This window comes from Gymnodraco acuticeps, unplaced genomic scaffold (genome assembly GCF_902827175.1).
Source record: "Gymnodraco acuticeps unplaced genomic scaffold, fGymAcu1.1, whole genome shotgun sequence".
Classification (NCBI taxonomy): Eukaryota; Metazoa; Chordata; class Actinopteri; order Perciformes; family Bathydraconidae; genus Gymnodraco; species Gymnodraco acuticeps.
In genome coordinates, this window is record NW_022992011.1 from 47501 (window position 1) to 67500 (window position 20000).

The 20000-nt window shown below is 40.2% G+C and overlaps 2 protein-coding genes across 2 annotated transcripts in view; one reads left to right on the top strand and one right to left on the bottom strand.

Annotated features, from left to right (window-relative positions):
• The window catches only part of stradb (STE20 related adaptor beta), a 14355-nt gene extending 11183 nt beyond the window's left edge, over positions 1 to 3172 (bottom strand). Inside the window, exons 1-2 of the mRNA XM_034201392.1 lie at positions 2999 to 3172; positions 1076 to 1276 (exon numbers count right to left, since the gene is read on the bottom strand). Coding sequence (XP_034057283.1) covers positions 1076 to 1087 — 12 coding nt within the window. The 5' untranslated portion in view covers positions 1088 to 1276; positions 2999 to 3172. The remainder of the gene's footprint in view (positions 1 to 1075; positions 1277 to 2998) is intronic.
• A 387-nt stretch (positions 3173 to 3559) lies between these two features.
• The window catches only part of trak2 (trafficking protein, kinesin binding 2), a 28181-nt gene continuing 11740 nt past the window's right edge, over positions 3560 to 20000 (top strand). Inside the window, 10 exon segments of the mRNA XM_034201397.1 lie at positions 3560 to 3691; positions 9242 to 9410; positions 10575 to 10760; positions 15637 to 15696; positions 17487 to 17563; positions 17642 to 17758; positions 18743 to 18844; positions 18846 to 18962; positions 19473 to 19551; positions 19645 to 19775. Coding sequence (XP_034057288.1) covers positions 9356 to 9410; positions 10575 to 10760; positions 15637 to 15696; positions 17487 to 17563; positions 17642 to 17758; positions 18743 to 18844; positions 18846 to 18962; positions 19473 to 19551; positions 19645 to 19775 — 924 coding nt within the window. The 5' untranslated portion in view covers positions 3560 to 3691; positions 9242 to 9355.

Sequence of the window (20000 nt, forward strand, 5' to 3'; positions counted from 1 at the left end):
TATATATATATATATATATATATATATATACGCTTTTCAGCATACAATATTAATGAAAGTGAAGTACAGTGCATATATCCCTTCACAGAACTAAAGTATGCTTTTAAAAAGGTTTAATGAGACGATGGAATCAAAGCTGAACTATATAAAAAGGCACACATGCTGTAAACCCAGCCCCAGCAGGGGGTCTGGGGGGATTCTCCCCTAACATACTATACTAACATAAACTATGCATTCTGGTACTCTGAGAAGAAGATAAATAAATCTATTACTACCCGACATATTAATAATATTTTATGCCATTGTTTGTTTTTCACTTAGTTCTGACATCTTGCTGCGAGAAGAGCAAAGAGGAGAGAGTCTGTGTGACTTACTTTAAATTGTGGGTAAGGGGAGATAGCCCCCATTGTTCTGTGACCTGTCAGTCATCAGACCGGGGGTCATATTTCATTATGTGTTCATTTTAATCTGAAGTTGTACCCATGGATGTATAAAGAAGAGTTCTACCGCTAAATTATTCTCCGTGGGGACTTCCGGCAACACTCTTGATTCTGATTGGCCAGAAGACTCGATCAGCAAAGATGTTTTATTGAGAAGATGATCACTACGTGACAGAAGTTTTCAAAACCGGTTATGGTCTCCGGTACTTCCAGTCCAACGCCCACAAAAAAAAAAAGTGGGTCGCGACCCACCAGTTGAGAACCACTGATCTAATGCATAGTTGTGCTTCTGATATTTAGCCATTGTTGTTATTGTACACATGGAAAAGTAGTCTCCTCCTACCTTAAAATTAAATATATATAGAAATTAAGCCATAGGACTGCAGAAGATCAGATTTCAGCCAAAACACATTGAATATTTTTTCAAGATTTGTGCTTAAATGATCATTGCCGGTACAAACAAATCGATATCATAAATGCAGATGCAATGGCGGTTAAGACTATACGTATAATCTGACGTTTGCCACCATCTAACTTATAATAAACTGATTGCATTTTTCCTTATCCCACCTTTAGCAGCTGATTTGTGACTTGACATCTACGAAGTAAAAACCCATGCAGCGTGAAATGCTTACCAAGAAAGACATGGAGTCCTTTGGGCGAAGGTAAAATCACGAGATTTGGCATTCATCCGCTCACAAGCCGAGGAGTTGGACAGCAATGGAGGGAGAGGACAGAGGGAGGAAGAGCAGCAGTGAACCGGAGACAAACGAATGAATCGATGAATCCATCCAACAGTTCATCCATCAACCTGCAGCATACCTGCACCAGGTGATCTACAGAGCAACAGACGAGAGGGAATATCAAACTGTGAAGTGAACATTAAGACACAAGGAAACAGACATATAGTAACATGACAATTCACCAGCAGACAAATGGTGAATGGAGTCTGGAGACAGTATTTGGTTAAGAAATATTCCTGTGATAAATTAACATATTCAATCAGCTGTCTTTGTTTATGATCTACTCTCTATAACTCTATACAACAACAACAACAACAACAACAACAACAACAACAACAACAACAACAACTCACTTCTGGCTGGGTTAGGGTCACTTGTTTAATGTTTATTATATATTTTTTTTATTTTAAAGAAATTTTGTAATTTACAATTACCTACCTGTCTGTCTACCTACCTGTCTGTCTACCTGTCTGTCTACCTACCTGTCTGTCTACCTACCTGTCTGTCTACCTACCTGTCTGTCTACCTGTCTGTCTACCTACCTGTCTGTCTACCTACCTGTCTACCTACCTGTCTGTCTACCTGTCTGTCTACCTACCTGTCTGTCTGTCTGTCTACCTGTCTGTCTACCTACCTGTCTGTCTACCTGTCTACCTGTCTACCTACCTGTCTGTCTACCTGTCTGTCTACCTGTCTGTCTGTCTGTCTACCTACCTGTCTGTCTACCTGTCTGTCTACCTACCTGTCTGTCTGTCTGTCTACCTACCTACCTGTCTGTCTACCTACCTGTCTGTCTACCTACCTGTCTGTCTACCTACCTGTCTGTCTACCTGTCTGTCTACCTACCTGTCTGTCTACCTACCTGTCTGTCTACCTGTCTGTCTACCTACCTGTCTGTCTACCTACCTGTCTACCTACCTGTCTGTCTACCGTCTGTCTACCTACCTGTCTGTCTGTCTGTCTACCTGTCCTGTCTACCTACCTGTCCTGTCTACCTGTCCTACCTGTCTACCTACCTGTCTGTCTACCTGTCTGTCTACCTGTCTGTCTGTCTGTCTACCTACCTGTCTGTCTACCTGTCTGTCTACCTACCTGTCTGTCTACCTGTCTACCTGTCTACCTACCTGTCTGTCTACCTGTCTGTCTACCTGTCTGTCTGTCTGTCTACCTACCTGTCTGTCTACCTGTCTGTCTACCTACCTGTCTGTCTGTCTGTCTACCTACCTGTCTACCTACCTGTCTGTCTGTCTACCTACCTGTCTGTCTACCTACCTGTCTACCTGTCACTCACTCACTCACTCACTCACTCACTCACTCACTCACTCACTCACTCACTCAATCTCCTGTAGTATTTAGGATCCTGTGGTATTTTTGACTTTTTATTTTAATTATCCAAAACATTTTATATTGTGTTGTTTGTATGTTTACATTTGATATATTTTTCATTTTCTTTCCCACTTTTTAAAGTATTTAAAGTATTGTATTTTAATGTCTGAACACACTTGGGATCAATCAAATATCCATCCATCCATCTATCTATCTATCCCCTCCTACTAAAAAAAGTCATACAAACGCATCATTCGTTAAATACGATTGATATGTTTTCTTTTCAAATCAATTCAATTCCACTTCAAGGTGAGGATGAACTGCAGCCAGCTACTTTTAGTCCGAGGCTAATCATCTCATTTAGATTTAACACTTTCACATTTCGGTTTCTTCCATGCATGCTCTCTTCATGGATGTGCATGCTTCAATCTTTGAGTTAATGAAAGAATATTTACATTGTGTTCGATGCATTGAGAAAAGGCTGCTTACCTTCTGCTGTCCAATCTGTCACTTCGACGTCAACAGGTTACCCATGCAAATATAAGGCTGTTATCCAAAGCGACGTTTTGGTGCAAAGAAAGTCTAAACCAACGCGAAAAATAATCTTCTTCTTAATTTGACACAGACTACTGCCGCGTAATAAAGACGTCATCACACCCACATGTCGCACGTGGATGACTCATAGGTGTTGTTTGAAGAAAAAACTTTATTAATCAAGAGTCATTTACAAACCTTCACGTTTCCAGTCAATAACACTGGATGGTGCAAATCCAGTATATATAAAATAAATTAGAACAATTATACTTATGACATGATATCATAGAAATAATTAAATTGTGTAAAAGTAAAACAAATAAAAATGTACTTTACTTTTACAATTCTCTAATTTGGTTTTCTGTTCATAACGCCCTCAATTTTGAATACATATAATGAACCGCGATGCTATGTGCCTTTTTCTGATGTTTTGGAATAACTGTTCATGGCATATTAAAAGAAAAACACAACAAAACTACAAAACGCGTGTTAAATACGTCACCACACTAACGTGCTGCACGTTGATGACTCGCGTGGTGTTTGTCACTTCCCTCCCTTCCGCTCCATTGTTTCAGGTTTCGCTTTACAGGATTCACGCCGTATTTCACACTGAGATCGCCCAATGCTGCGGAGAAACCTCGATTTAAGGTAAGTGTTCATTACAATCTAACATGCGGTGTAATTTGTGCAGTGATTTAAGGCTCCATGCGTTTTAATGATGCAACCGTGAAGCTGTCATCACCCTCGCCCTCACAGGGAACACATGATGCTTAATACACATCATCATTTCAATGTACAAATGCGAAGGCTTCATTCTCACATGCACAGACGTTACTGTGTAGATATGCAATGCAAATATTAAGTCCAAAGCTCCTCCATCAATGCAACGTTATATATATATAAGACGTAAACAATACAACAGGTTTAAAAAGCAGTACAGATAGCGACTAAAATAAAGCAGATTAAAGTAAACCATGTCAGATAAGAATACATTCTTTCACACACAGTGACGTCACAGCTACCCACAATGCAACGCGCGCCATATTTTTTTTTATAAAGACGCCATTTTTCTGGAGGTGCAAAAATCCTGCCGATGCTAATATAAACAGCTAGGTAACGTAGCCAGGCAGAGCGCACTAGGTTTTTTTTCTGAATTAACGACCGAAGAAATCGCTGCATGTCTTCGGATTACATCTCTGGACTTGAGGGGTGTGCTTTAGGTCGTTACCAGCGTAAACTAGAGCTGTGTGGGTTGTTGGATGTACAATGTATGGAATTACGACCCTCGAAAGTGGCCTTCGGTCGATTTTGGCATCTACGTCTATCTTCTGGAAACACCAGGTGAATACCCCACTTGTCACAATAATATTATCATGCCATTGCATATATGTGGTATTTTAGAGTTGACTATATTGATTAAGGAATAGACTATGATATTCAGGTTGCACCTCGCGTGAAATGGTTGATACCGGAAGTACGGTGTCGCCCTCGGCCCAAAACCCGTATGTGTGTGTGAAAGAATAAATAAGCTGATACTGTTGTAAGTGACCAAGTAAATCCAGGAGTCTGTATACATGTTAAAATAGACAAAAACATACCAGGATAAATCATAATAATGTTTATTGTAGTCGATAACTATTCAGATAAATACATTGTTAAATGCAATCCTAGATTAAATTGAAGATATGACAACAGTCTGCAGATTTGTAGGTTTGATGGTAACTTTACATATACAGTATTAGCAATAACATACACATATAATAAACATTAACAGCAAATATACACAATAGAAAATACATATATTCCTAGAGTATCTCAACAATACACATACTGAATACATTTGAATACAAATATTGGCATTGGATTATATATAAATACATTGCAAAAGGAGTAACACATCTTGTACAAAAATCTATGCAATGTTAAGGGAAAAGTATTGACTTTATATCCCAAAATAATACCTTAGTAGCCTGGTGGGTCTAAACCTGTTAGATGCTGAATCATTATTTCAAGACCATATAAGAACCTACTGTTCCTCGACACAGTGGTACATTTGAATCTGTTTTATTGTATTTAACTGGCTGTAATAGTCATAGTCACAGCTATACCTAATAATATCTTAAAATAAACATGTACAGTAAGTGTTAGCTTCGTGAAGTTGACCGCCACGTGTGCAAAGTCTCGTTAGTCAACAAAAATAACGACTTTAATTCACATTGTCTGTCAATGTTTTTCATATATTGACGTTACGCCCAAATAGAAAGCAGCACCTGGAGATTATTACAACTATTGCCTTTAATTTTTCATTATTTGAGTGGTATTTTTTGAAGGTTATTTGATGTCACATTAAGCTGTTGAGTTTTCTGATGTTACAGTCAAGGTCACATGCTGCTTTCAATGTCATATTTATTGAATACCAAGCCCTCATATCCAGTGACGAATCTGACTTATGTGCAGCTACAGCGAGTTAAAAAACCCCGTAGATTTAGCAGTTTTTTTAGCGTTCAGATCCTGATGTCCCGCCTGCTGCACTTGTTGTAGGTCACTTTGGATCAGCTGAATGAAAAGATTAGAAGTGAAGGGAGAGAGTCTGATGTAAGCAGCTGTGACAACATCACGTTGTTTAAACTGTGCTTTATTGGTTTGAGTAAGAAAAGAGTCAGAGTTTATAGAGCTTCACGTCCTACTGTATATATTTTCTACTTTTTAATGCTGATTTAATTCTATTTTGAGATGTTTAAATACTAGTATTGTTTATTTCTACTCTTTCATTTCTACTTATGTGCAAGGCCTTCTTTTGTTTTGTTGCAAACATTTCCCAGTACACCCTATCTCATCCTATCTGGTTCTGATATGCCCTTAAAGGAGGGGTACGTTTGAGAAACCGGCTCGAGATACACTTTTTGTTATATTCCATGGAATGCTCTTAACATCCCGATAGCCGGCCCGGCTAAAGTAACTGGATGGCCTACCTGCCTGTCAGCCTCCCATCGGGGCACAAACTGATCTCGTGCCCTCATTGGTCATGTGCGCGTTCGTGTGTGTTGGAGGAGGGGCTCTGTGAGGAAGTGGCAGATTTTTTCCGGTTGTGTATTTTCAAATTCTAGCGCACTCGAGCTGGGTTGCGTTCCGATAATCCAAAAATTAGCTCCTAAATTCTAACCCTATCTCCTATTCCTTGACCTCTGAGTGAAAGGTCACGGGGTTAAGGGATAGTGGATAGGAGAATTCAAAAGGACTTAGGAGAAGAGACTGCGGTGCTTTAGAGAATCGACTGCACTTTCACTTTCCGACGTGTTTATGATGCGCCAGCGGACGTCCTGAATGAGCGTCTGCTGCTGTGGGGTAACCATGGAAACTACAGTTTTCTATACAGCGGACTACAACATGGATGTTCAATAAGAACGAGGGACTCCTGTGAACTCATCTAGAGACTCTGTGCTCTGATGCTGTTGCTTTAGGCTTTATGAACGTGGACAACAGAGAAACAGATTCTTCAGGACCAAAGCTGGAATTGAAATAAAAAAGGAAAGTGAAGCTTATGCTCGTCACCCTCTCCCTCCGGTCCTCATTAATACAAATGATCCCAATACGTATGATTGATGGAAAGATCTTAAATCAATACAGATGTATTTATTATAAACGTTAGTCCTTAACATCTATCACTGTGTATATCACCATTCAAACATCTTTTAAAAGTTGAACAACCCCCACACAGCTCAGTGAAATGTTGACTTTATTTGATCATTTCAGTAAAAACTAACGTTCATATTTCTCTCTTTGATTATAATACTGATGAACGTTCAGAACAAAGCACTTTGGCAACTTACCACATACGTTTTAAAAAGCGTAATAAGCACCGTAACTTTCATGATATCATTTCTCCCATTATCGTTTGTGTCCGTGAACGGCCGACTGTTGTGTGACGGCAAATGCTGCGGCTGCAATGCATTGTGGGGCAGCATTTTCTCCTCTCCTTTCGGTTAGGGAGGTCCAGTGGTTCCTAAGCTAAAGGAGGTTATAAAGGAAGCTTGAAACCTCCTTTCCTTTCATTTGGAGAATTGGAACGGCTCTTATCATGGCTGCCACTGAGGTACTTCCGGGTCATTTCACTCCGTCAGGAAGGTTCCTAAGCTAAATGGACTATTGGAACGCAACCCTGGTTTCTCCAAAATGACCTACCTAAAAAAAAGGCCCATTGTCTCGTCTGTGTTTCCCAGTTACTTCGGAGCTCCTATCTTGTGGCTATGCTAACATTTCACAGCTTATATAACGTGCACTAAACGAACATTGAGTGGTGGTTTCCAGTTTGTGGTCTGGATGTTTTCCCCAGCTGTTTTCAAGCCACAGCAAAGTGTGTGTTTCTGTAAGTAATGAGTTTAGTTTGGAGTATTTTGTTTAACCTTGACAGCAAGTCAGAGCTACTGTATATCATTTCCGCTGCATCACAAGCTTACAAGTGTAATTAGAGGACTCACAGACACAGGCATTTTATGGAAGAATAAAGCGTGCATTAGCAAGATGTTGCACCAACGTAAGTGGCACCTACCTAGCAATAAAGATGATTCATATTTGTAATATTCAGTCAATGAAATAACTCTTAGATGTTATGTGAATGTGACTATTATTAATCCACTGTCATTTTGGGGTCAGTACAGTTTGGAGCATTATCACATTAATCTCCACAGAGCTCCAGTGTTACGTAAGCAGAGGATGAATGTTGCACAAGGACTCTGTCTTCCCTCAGGCCTTCCTACTGACACACACACACACACACACACACACACACACACACACACACACACACACACCATGTATACATCACTTCAGGGGACATTACATTGACTTACATGCATTCCTGGAGACTTATCCTAACCTTAACCATAACCAACACATGCCTAACCCTAACCCTTAACCTAACCCTAACCCTTAACCTAATCCTTACCCTAACCCTTAACCCTAACCCTAACCCTTAACCCTTACCCTTAACCCTAACCCTAATCCTAACCAAGTCTTCACCCTAAAACTAATGATGCCCCTCATGGGGACCTCCAATTTGTCCCCATAAGGGCGGCGAGTCTCCACACGTGACTGTGTAAACAGATTTAGGTCCCCACAAGTATAGTAATGCTAGGCCACACACACACACACACACACACACACACACACACACACACACACACACACACACACACACACACACACACACACACACACACAACATGATACGTTTTCTACTGTACTGTGAAATCGATTAATTGCATTATGGTCCTGCTTTTTGCGGCATACTAATGTCTTTAAAATCAGGATATCTTGCTGTTTTCTGCCTACATTTTGCGTATTCTTTTTTTAAACAAAATGTTATCGAGTTGCAATACTGAATGGCTGGATTTGGCCAGTTTTTAAACATGTTTTCCAGCAGAAGCAGGTTGTTTTAAATTTGTAATTTTGAAAAATAAATATCAAAAAAGACTGAAATTGAGACTAAAGATGTGAAAAGAACCAAAGGACCATCCTGTCCAGAAGCGATTGTCCACAGCTGCTCGTTTATTCTTCCAATTCTCTCGTGGGAAGAGATCTGCTCCAGGATGTGGGAGGGATCTATCTCCCCTTCAGCCGTCCCTAAAAACTGCTTTTTTGATATATGTATTTATTTATTTGGTCAACTCGTTATTTTGAAATGTGCTATAAATAAAAGTTGCATTGGATTCAAACCGAGGGAGAAAGGAGGACATGGAAACACTGTATACAGCGTTTGGTATGCTTTGTATATACATTTCCTACTTTAAATACCTCAGATGTTTTGAGTAATATCATGGGTAGATGTACTAGGGGTTAGCAGCAAAATTACTCTTCATGACCATTATCCTACACTGATTTTGGGGATAAATACTGCAGCACAAACACATACATACATACTGTGTAACTTTAAGATGATATTTCTATTATATTCAATTTTATTGTATTTACTTGCACTATTTTATCTGTTTTATTGTGTTGCACTGTTGGAGGAGCCGTGACCTAAGATTGTCATTGATAGGGAGGCGTGTGGCGCAGTGGGTTGTGCGTTGGGATCAGGGGGGGCACAGGTTCAAACCCCACTGCACTCAGCATGTCGTACAAAGGACAATAAAAGCCTTGAATCTTGAACGATATAATCTCACATTTAAGATGTTTATTATTGATGACTCTCCTCAGGTAAAGGTGTGCGCGGGTCGCCGCCCACCACAGCAGGAACAGGATGTGATGTCACAGCTTTAGCCGTTTCCCGTTTCCTGTCCAGCTGTTTGTCGCCACTCCAAAAGAGAGGAGATGTTTGAAGTCAAACCCCGAGCGGTGGAGAAGAAGGAGTCGAGCACTGAGACAGGTACGGAGCTAAGAGTGTGTATAAAACCAGAGACTATACTTGTCAACACTTTTTTACACATACAGGAAAATATACAAAGGGCTGGGCTTACTAGAGGTGATGTATATTGCTTCATAAGTGAAGGGTACATTATGCGTAATGGTTCTGGTCCAGGCTCTCGTCACCTCACGCCTAGACTACTGCAACTCCCTCCTGGCTAGTCTACCTGCATGTGCCATCCGACCTCTGCAGCGGCTCGTCTGGTCTTCAACCTTCCTAAATTCTCCCACACCACTCCGCTCCTCCGCTCCCTTCACTGGCTTCCAGTAACTGCTAGAATCCACTTCAAGACACTGGTACTTGCGTACCATGCTGCGAATGGATCTGGCCCTTCCTACATCCAGGACATGGTTAAACCGTACACCCCAGCGCGTGCACTACGCTCTGCATCAGCCAAACGACTCACTGCACCCTCGCTGCGAGGGGGACCCAAGTTCCCATCGGCGAAGACACGTGGGTTTGCTGTCCTGGCTCCAAGATGGTGGAATGAGCTCCCATTGACATCAGGACGGCAGATAGCTTACACACCTTCCAGACTGAAAACTCATCTCTTTCGACTCCACTTCGAGCGATAGAACTATTAACGAAGCACTTATATACTAATAAAGGACTGGCTTATCTAAAGCCAGTTGAGTAGCACTTGAAATGTTTGGCTCTATGAAACCTGATGTACTTTATGATTCTGTTTTCTTCAAGTTTGTGTCTTCCTGGTCGAATGTACTTATTGTAAGTCGCTTTGGATAAAAGCGTCAGCTAAATGTAATGTAATGTAATCAGCCTCAGCTCTCCATAGACTTTCAATTATTTAGTTAGCAACACATTCCTAGATAGTAAGGGTATATTTCAAGCTTTGGTCGTAAAGAAGTTATTGGACTTTTTTCTTATCAACTTAGATTTTGTCCAATCTCAGTCTTTATTTATTTATATAGCACATTTAAAACAACCTCAGTTGACCAAAGTGCTGTACAGGGAACACATACAATGTAAAATAATAAAACAATAATTAGAGTCAGTACTTCTACTTTCACCAGAGTATTTTTAAACATGAGTATCTGTACTTCTACTTGAGTAAAGGATGTGTGTACTTTTCCCATCTCTGATATTGAGAGTGTTTTCTGACTCCAGATGACGGGCTGGGCAGCAGCGGGAAGACCTTCGGCTCGATGGGCTCCGGTTCGGCTGACTCTGGATCAGTTTACCTGTCGGACAGCCAGGACTGGGCGGTGTCTCCGGGATGTTCTCCTGACGACGGCACCGGGCAACTCACTGCCATCTCCCCCATGCTGGCCGAGGAGACCTTCCGCTACATGAGTAAGTGCCCATTTGGATATTGTGGAGGAAATTCTTAAGAGAAACTGATAAATGATTCATGGACAAAGTGTTTCTTTTGTTATATTTAATAAAGTAATAAAGAAAGTCAATATACGAGTGAAATCGATCCCAAATGTAGGAACGGAGCTACTTCATCCTCAGAGGATCGAGAAGTTCTCACAGCTTACAGTCTCACTATATAGAAGAAAGAAAAGCCAACTGGTCCCACCCTTAAATTCCCTTAGGCATCATCTAAACATCAAACCATTTGTAAATCCACGTGTTACACCTCCTCCTGAAATGTAAACCCTTAACCAGTGACGTGCGGTGAGGTTCATGGCTGGTGAGGCACTGACTCTTTCAAAGTCAGATTTACAAATATTATATTTTGACCTTAATCGAAATGTTCGGTTATTTTCAAAAGCTTTTTTAGTTTAACAGACCGTTCAACAAAAGGATACCCACAATCTAAATATTAGATTGTTCTTTCTTAGTAAGATCCCATTTTCATTACAATTGTGGTCTTACCTTGACTTGAAGATGAAGTCCATGCTCTCCTTCTGGACAACAATCTCTATTACTTTTTTGTAAAAGTCCTCCTTATCTTCCTGTAGTTTCAAAAGTCTAGTTTGTTGTTCCGTCTATACCGTCTCTGCGTAGAATAACAGTAGCAACAAGAACCTGTGGGCTCACTTGCGCCCCCTTCAGTGCGGCAGAGGTTATGGCTGCCTCCCCTGGTGCTTTTTTCATTGCCGTTGTATGATGAGACCAGCGAGCCTAAATATCATATACGTGAAATAAGTTATTTAGAGACTATGGATGGCGAGGATAAATGTAATAAAGGGATCTACAAACATTACATTGGTGACATACAGTGAGATGGTGCAGGCATGCGCTTAGGGCCCGCTTTCCAGCCAGTTTCTGTGGGGTGACGCATTCTGAGGTGAGGCAGATCTCATCTGTGCCTCACCTCACCCCACAGTAACTGGCTGGAGCGCGCTCACAAAATAAGTTGCCCGCGTTAAATTAGTGCCCGCGCTCCAGCCAGTTACTGTGGGCTTACGAGAGGCAGAGCTCGTCCCTGCCTCACTCCTCATCGCTACCCATAGTTGTAGCGGAGCTCGTCAAATTTGCTGATTTTGACTATAAAAAGCGATTGGAATCAAACAGAAATCACACTTACAACACAGATCAGTGGAGACATTTTATTATTATTACTATTTAGTTTTTCTTTAGTTGTTGTTCCGTTACATTGGAGTATGACAGGTGAGGCTCTGTCTCCCCTGACTGCACGTCGCTGCCCTTAACATACGTCTCTGTTAAACACATACAAGACTAAAAACACAATCAGAGAATAAGACTATATGTTTTAAATGATTATATGATCCTTTGACACGACAGATATCACTTAAAAAGCACAGTTGCTATTAAAAATATTGAGTTTGTGTCGCCTGAGAGTTGGTAATTAATTGCTTATTTTAAAAGTTACTTCAAGATTCGTTGTATTGTATTGATTGTGTGAATCTGTGCTGTCCTGTTACCCTGTTGCTGTTTAAACTATACTTATCTATCAGATTACGATTCCTCTTCTCCAGCAGAGAGTAGATCAGATCAGTGTTTCTCCCACATTTAGTTAAAGTGTCTACTTTCTTATGATTTGTCAAAACTGTGGTGACTTCAGTGAGCAGATGTTTTGGATACGGATTTATCACAGGGTTGTCATTACGCCTATTTTCACTGTGCTTGTTTGTATCAGACGGCTCTGACAGTGTGTGTGTGTGTGTGTGTGTGTGTCTGGTGTGTGTATGTGTGTGTGTGAGACAGCGAGGAACTAAGGGTTAAGTGTAGTTCAAAGTCAGAGTCACGGGACAGAGTGATGAGGAGGAAAAAGGGAGGAGGGGTTTTGATAGAGAAGGAAGACAGAACTGTAGAGAGAGGATTCGGACCATGCCGGTTTTTAACATTCACAATGAGGAGATTTATGACAGTTTCGCTGTGGAGGGTGAGTGTAACTGACAAGGTCAGGCAGAAAGAAAGAGTGTGTTCCTTGAAAGACAGGAAGTGTGTGTGTGTGTTCACTGTAGTGTGTGTTCCTTGAAAGACAGGAAGTAGGCAAGTCTGAAGCGTGTTTACATTCAGAAATGTTTGGTATGCGTGAGCAGTGATATAACAGTTGGATAGATGTGACTTCCTGTCTACAGCTGATTTCCCACCACCCAACAGAAAGGATATAAAATAAATGCCTCTACTGTAATATCTCCTATTAATAATAACAATATACATTTCTCAAAATACAAACTCTTCTCGTCGTGTCCAAAAAACTGTGCATTTACCACGCTCATCGTCTTTAACAAAAACACACATTTGACTGAAATTTAAATGTTTACAGCTTATTTAAACACAAATATGTTGGGAAAAGGTCATTTATCGAGTTGTTTAACAGTTTTATTAATTGAATTACTGATGATATCCGGACCTGAATGAATAACAACGCTTTTGTTTACATGATTCTCAATTGTGTTGTGTGTGTGTGTGTGTGTGTGTGTGTGTGTGTGTGTGTGTGTGTGTGTGTGTGTGTGTGTGTGTGTGTGTGTGTGGTGTGTTGTGTGTGTGTGTGTGTGTGTGGTGTGTGTGTGTGTGTGTGTGTGTGTGTGTGTGTGTGTGTGTGTGTGTGTGTGTGTGTGTGTGTGTGTGTGTTGTGTGTGTGTGTGTGTGTGTGTGTGTGTGTGTGTGGGTGTGTGTGTGTGTGTGTGTGTGTGTGTGTGTGTGTGTGTGTGTGTGTGTGTGTGTGTGTGTGTGTGATTTAACCTGCACGTGTGTGAGAAGGGTTACAGTAAGGAAGTCAAGGTCTCATGTTCCTGCTGTGGCAAAATCAAGCTAGATCTATTTATAGTGCTTAGTGATGCACTTAAACAGTCATGGCATTCTAACATACAAGTGGTGGTCAAGGAGAAATGAAGAAATGTCTGGTTTTTGGCACTAATTGGCTGTCAGTATGCAAGCTGTCTGACAACCAGTATATTGAACTAAAACACCACATATTGAAACTCATTGGACTTTGCATTTATAATGTAGTTTATTGCTGTCAATAAATGTCTTTACAACCAGCACTAGTGTGTGTGCATTACGTCTTTTGATTCTTGACGTCAATGCTACGCGAGAGATTGTATGCATTGTGTGTGTCAGTAGCCGTCTTCCTGCGTGCAACAAAGATAGCTCTACTGGTTAAAGGTTATTTTTAAACGTTGTTGGCGCACGGTCCAGATCCAGAGGTCACTGTGAGCCTCAGATTACTCGACGACAGCCTGTATTCATTTGAGCAGCTGCTGAAGGCTTTCTAGCTCTGCTTAATATGTTTTAATTCTTGCTCAAATGTAGTTTGTGATAACACTGAATGTACGTTTTTTACAGCATTTCAATTTGTGGAATACAAAGAGTCTCTTAATCAGAATCAGAATACCTTTATTAATACACAGAGGGGAAATTCACATGTATGGCGCTTTTCCACTGCAGGGCCTCGCTCGGCTTAGTACGGTATGGCTAGGCCTTGTTAGGCTCACTTTATGCTGCGTTTCCATTACAGTTTAGGAACTGGGGCAGTAACTATAGTAACGCAGTGTAGGCGGAGCCGTGACGTCATCTTCAATGAGAACCACAGAAAACCAACATCAGCCGTTAGCTGCTAGCACTCAGAGCTCACAGCTCCTCATATCTGTTCAGAAACTAGACAGAAGTTAAACAAGTACAAACCACAGACTGCCTGTGTCATGGAGAATACAGTCGCTGGTTTATTTATGTCTGTAGGCCGTTGTTGTGAGTGTGGACGGTCGGAGCATATATAACGTTAGCTTAGCCAAGCTACATTTAGAAAACACGCATTTTAAAAGGGTGTTCGCCTGCCGTCTGTCTGCAGACTTGTCAAAGCATTAATTCATGGTTTTTACTAACCGGTATCAGTATGTTGTTACTTCGGCATCATTTTGAAACGTGTATTACAATTAAATCACGGTCAAATATGTTCATGTTGTTGTAGTTGCCAGCGATTCTCTCACTAGTTTAGCATACTCAGCCCGGTTGTTGGCCCGGAAAGAACCTCGATTTTGGAGAGCCAGAAAACTGAAAAAGTACCCGCTAGCCGGAACTACGCCGAGTGGAAACGCAACCAACAACGGCTTAAACCGCGCTGTAGTGGAAATGCGCCATAACATAGCCTACATACTTTTTTTATTTGTAAGCTCTTTTACTTTTACAGGTGCTCAAAGTCGCTTTACAGAAAAAAAGAAAAGGACAACAAATAAATATAGTAAAAATCACATTAAAATCAAGCGATAAAACAACAATCACACATTAAAGCCAGTTTGAAGAGTTCTTACTTAAGTGGAAATACAAGGGAACAAATCCCCCAAAACGCAACAACAGTGGATACCATACGATAATACTTTAATGGTCACATCAAGTCTAAAGTTTGACAAATATCAAGACACAATACATGGAAAACAAACATTTAACATAACAGCACAATCACGGAGAGAAAACCTGCTCAAAGACCCTTAGCGTGCATTTGATCTGGGATTCAGCTCTAAAGGTGTATCATCTCTGCTTCAGAGAGACTCCTCCTTCTGTTATTTACTAAAAGGCAATGTTTCAATGATTAGAGTTACCACTTTTCTTTGAACAGGTGGAAAGAGGAGCGGTGCAGTGCTGGTGAAACCCACTCAGGTGCTAAAAGTGGTGCAAACTAGTCGATGTGTAGACAAACTAATGTTACAAATGAAGCAGCTTTCACCTCCAGCTTCTCACCCCCTTTCTTTCTGTCTTTTTGACCCATTCACCTTTTTAAACGTTCCCTTCTTCTCTGTCTCCGATCTCTCACTAGCGTATCTTGCTTTGGAGCCCTCCTCTCATTCCCACCCCGGCTCTCAAAGCCTCTCCAAAGGTATCTTTCTCTCTCTTTTGTTCATCTCTGCAACTTCATTTAGCTCAGAGGTGTCCAAACCTTTTTTCCCTAAGGGCCACATACAGAAAAAGTGTATGAAGGTCAGGGCCACTCACTAGAGGTGATGTATATTGCCTAATAAGTTATCTATCGTTAAACTATCAAATGTAGGTACATTAGGCTTGATACCAACAGCATACATCACAGCTCTCTATAGGGTTTCATTGCTTGTGTTGGCAGCTCATTCCTTAAAACAGAACCTCAGATTGCTTATTAAGGGGAAATATGATGGGTATATTTCAAGCTTGTTATACAAATAAGTTATTAGGCTTTTTTTACTAAGCCCAATAACTAAGATTTACTAAGCCCAATAACTAAGACTTACTAAGCCCAATAACTAAGACTTACTAAGCCCAATAACTAAGATGTACTAAGCCCAATAACTAAGACTTACTAAGCCCAATAACTAAGATGTACTAAGCCCAATAACTAAGACTTACTAAGCCCAATAACTAAGATGTACTAAGCCCAATAACTAAGACTTACTAAGCCCAATAACTAAGACTTACTAAGCCCAATAACTAAGACTTACTAAGCCCAATAACTAAGACTTACTAAGCCCAATAACTAAGACTTACTAAACCCAATAACTAAGACTTACTAAGCCCAATAACTAAGATGTACTAAACCCAATAACTAAGACTTACTAAGCCCAATAACTAAGACTTACTAAGCCCAATAACTAAGACTTACTAAGCCCAGTAACTAAGATGTACTAAGCGCAATAACTAAGATTTGTTAGAAAATGTTTTAAACTTGAATGTATTTGAAAAGTGGGCCATATTCCGTCATACTTTTTGAATTTGATTAGGGCCAATTAAAAATGGACAACGGGCTGCAATTGTTCGCGTAGTTTGGACACCCCTGATTTAGCTCCAGTGAGCTTTTGCATGTAAATGACCGCAATAAATCTGCGTAGTATAGGTCAACTTTGCCTCAGTAGAAAGCTTGTAGCACTTTATAACTAACTGTACAGTGTGTGTGCTGTCTCTTTATATCTGTATAGTGTGTGTACAGTGTATAGTGCTACTGTGGCTTTGTTATATTCACACTAGCAACCACATTGCTTTGTTGTGGAGCCATTTCATCAAAAGGAATAGAAAGTGCTATAATTGCCATTTGGCTGCTAAGGAAGTGTTTGCCTTTGGTCAGGACATTTGATTAAGTAGGAAGTAAAGTGATTTCATTTTCACTTGGGTAACACTTTATATTAAGGTACACTTATTCACCATCCACTAGTTGTTAATTAACATATTAGAGACAAACTGGTAGCTTATTTGTTATGAACAAGACACATATTCTGAGTTAGAAATACCACATTTTTCGTTATTTTGACACAATTAACACTTCATGTCTTGTTACATAAGAATAGACCATATGTGTTAGGTGTTATTATGAGAGAATGCCTTATTAGTCCCATATTGAGCATATTAAGACCCAAACTCGTGTACAACAACGTCCTTACTTACAATAAATCAGCACTAATTAGAGGGTTATTGAGGAAAAACTCTCAACTAATGTCCTAGTACTTGTAGAATATGGTCAAGGCATTAATAAGTGTTTTCTAATGACTAATTAAGAGCCAATATACTGCTAGTATGCATGTTAATGAACAACTAGTTGATGGTGAATACCTTAATATAAAGTGTTACCTTCATGCATGATAGACTGCATGTGTGTGTTTGCTTTTGTTGTGTCTCCTTAAAGTAAAATATGATGTTTCTGTCCAGTCCTCAGTGGAGATCGAGTGGAACAGATGACCAAAACTTACAATGACATCGACGTGGTCTCACACCTTTTGGCCGAGGTGAGTTCTCCTCATTTTTGTCGTAATAAGCAGCATTTGTTTTTGTTTTTTTAACTCGTTGTGCTTTTTATTGGACAGCGAGACAGAGACTTGGAGCTGGCGGCTCGCATCGGTCAGTCTCTTCTGCAGAGAAACCATCTTCTGCAGGAACGAAATGAAGCCATTGAGGAGCAGCTAGCACAGACAATCGATCAGGTATTTAAAACACACTTTAACAGACATTTCTGATTTGAGAAAGATGTAGCTTTCTTCGTCTTTCTTATGCACAAAAAGGAGAGTGATGAGTGTGTCCTTATATAATGATAATAATAATACGGGTAATTGTTATAGCGCTTTTCCCACTGCTCAAAGACGCTTTACACAACAACAGAAACATAATACATATAAGGATCTAGACTGTAGAAGCTGGTAAGCCTACTATTTGATTTGTCTTAGATAGGCACAACATGTTTCAGATGCAGACCTTATTTTCCTGTTCCATGTTCAAATAAACCATTTTCAGTGGAACCGCTGAGAAAGAGTCATGTTTTTGGTCATGGGAAATTAGGTAAAGGTCATGGAGAAGTCATTGGTGAAAAGGTGTATGAACCCTAAAAGTAACTTAAAAACCTTTCTTTTTAATATGGCTTTTAATTTGGGTTAACTTTCAATTCTCATTGGTATCATTGTTCATGTTTTACTGTATTTTTTCTATCTTTTAAATTGTTTTATTGTGACCTACTTTAATTTCTTGTCTGCTTTACTTCAAGATAATTTCATTCGGATCACGGTTGATGTTTTATCTTCTCGATCTGTATTTATTTTTAATGTTATGTTTTCTTCTTGTTCTGTAAAGCACTCTGGGCTGCTCTGTGCATGAAAGGTGCTCTACAAATAAAGTATATTATTATAATTATTATTATAATAGAATAGAATTGGAGCGATGAAACCCTTTTTAAAAGTAGTGCCTGAAGATTCAGACTTCTCTCTGAAATAAATCTCTTTTTCCCTGTTCTTGTAATGTAGTCCGGTAGAAACAGCTTCTTTTACTTCTATTACACACAACCTGAGCTCAACACATCTGCCTGAAATTAAATATTGGCTTTCCTCTTGCTATCCAGATAAACAGATAACCGTCTCTGCTTTTAACCCATCCTAGTAACTCATAATCATTCAGCCTTTACCGATGATTTCCTCCAGGTTCACCAGCTTCAACATGAGCTCAGTAAGAAGGACGAGTTGCTCCGGATGGTGGCCAGCGCGTCGGAGGAAAGCGAGACGGACTCCAGCGTTTCCACGCCGCTACGTCAGCCTCCAGCGCTGCGTGGAAACACAACTTCCTCCCACTCTCAGTCAGCTGGAGAATCTGCAGAGTAAACTGCAAGATCTGGAGGAGGAGAACTTGGCGCTGAGATCTGAGGTAAACAGAAAGATCTAGAGGCAGAGGTGGGAAGTAGTGGAGTACAAATACTTCGTTTACTTACTCCACTACTTATTTTTCTGATGACTTGATAGCAGTATATTGTCTCTTTATTAGTCATTATAAAACACTTATTAATGCCTTATTCTACATGACCTTATTCTCCCAGTACTAGGCCATTAGTTAAGAGTTTCCTCAATAACCTTCCAATTAGTGCTTATTTATTGTAAGTAGTTGTTGTACATGAGTTATGGTCTTAATATGCTTTGCTCAATAGTCATCCTCCCATAATAACACCTAACAAATATTGTCTATTCTTATGTAACAAGACATGAAACTACAAGTGTTCATTTTGTCAAAATAACTCAAAATATGGTATTTCTATTTCTAAAGTGAAGTTCAGAACCGATAAGCTAGTAGTTTGTCTCTAATATGTTAATTAGACAGGTGGGAAGTAGTGGAGTACAAATACTTTGTTACTGTAATGCCTTGTTTCTCTCTCCACTCCAGGCGGGTCAACTGAAGACCGACACCATCACCTACGAGGAAAAGGAGCAGCAACTAGTGAGCGATTGTGTTAAGGAGCTCCGTGAGTGACGCCTAATTTTACACATCGAAAAACCTGCGGTGTCATGTCTAAAATGCTGATTTTTAACGTTGGTCTGTGTGTGTTGTTTTCCAGGTGAGTCCAACGGCCAGATGGTGTCTCTCACGGACGAACTGGCTCATAAGAACGAGGATCTGCTCAGACACCAGGAGGAAATCGCTCAGCTGCTTTCTCAGATAGTGGAGCTGCAACACAGAGTGAAGGAGGTGAGGGAAAATGATCTATACTAGGTTATTACAACAACTGTGAACACACACACACACACACACACACACACACACACACACACACACACACACACACACACACACACACATATCTTACACAAGTACAAGGAAGCAGCTGTGCGTGTGAAATAGGACAACATGAAAGGGTGGATCAATAAGAATGTAGTTAGGTTTGTCAGCCTGGTCACACAAAAAGGAAGAGAG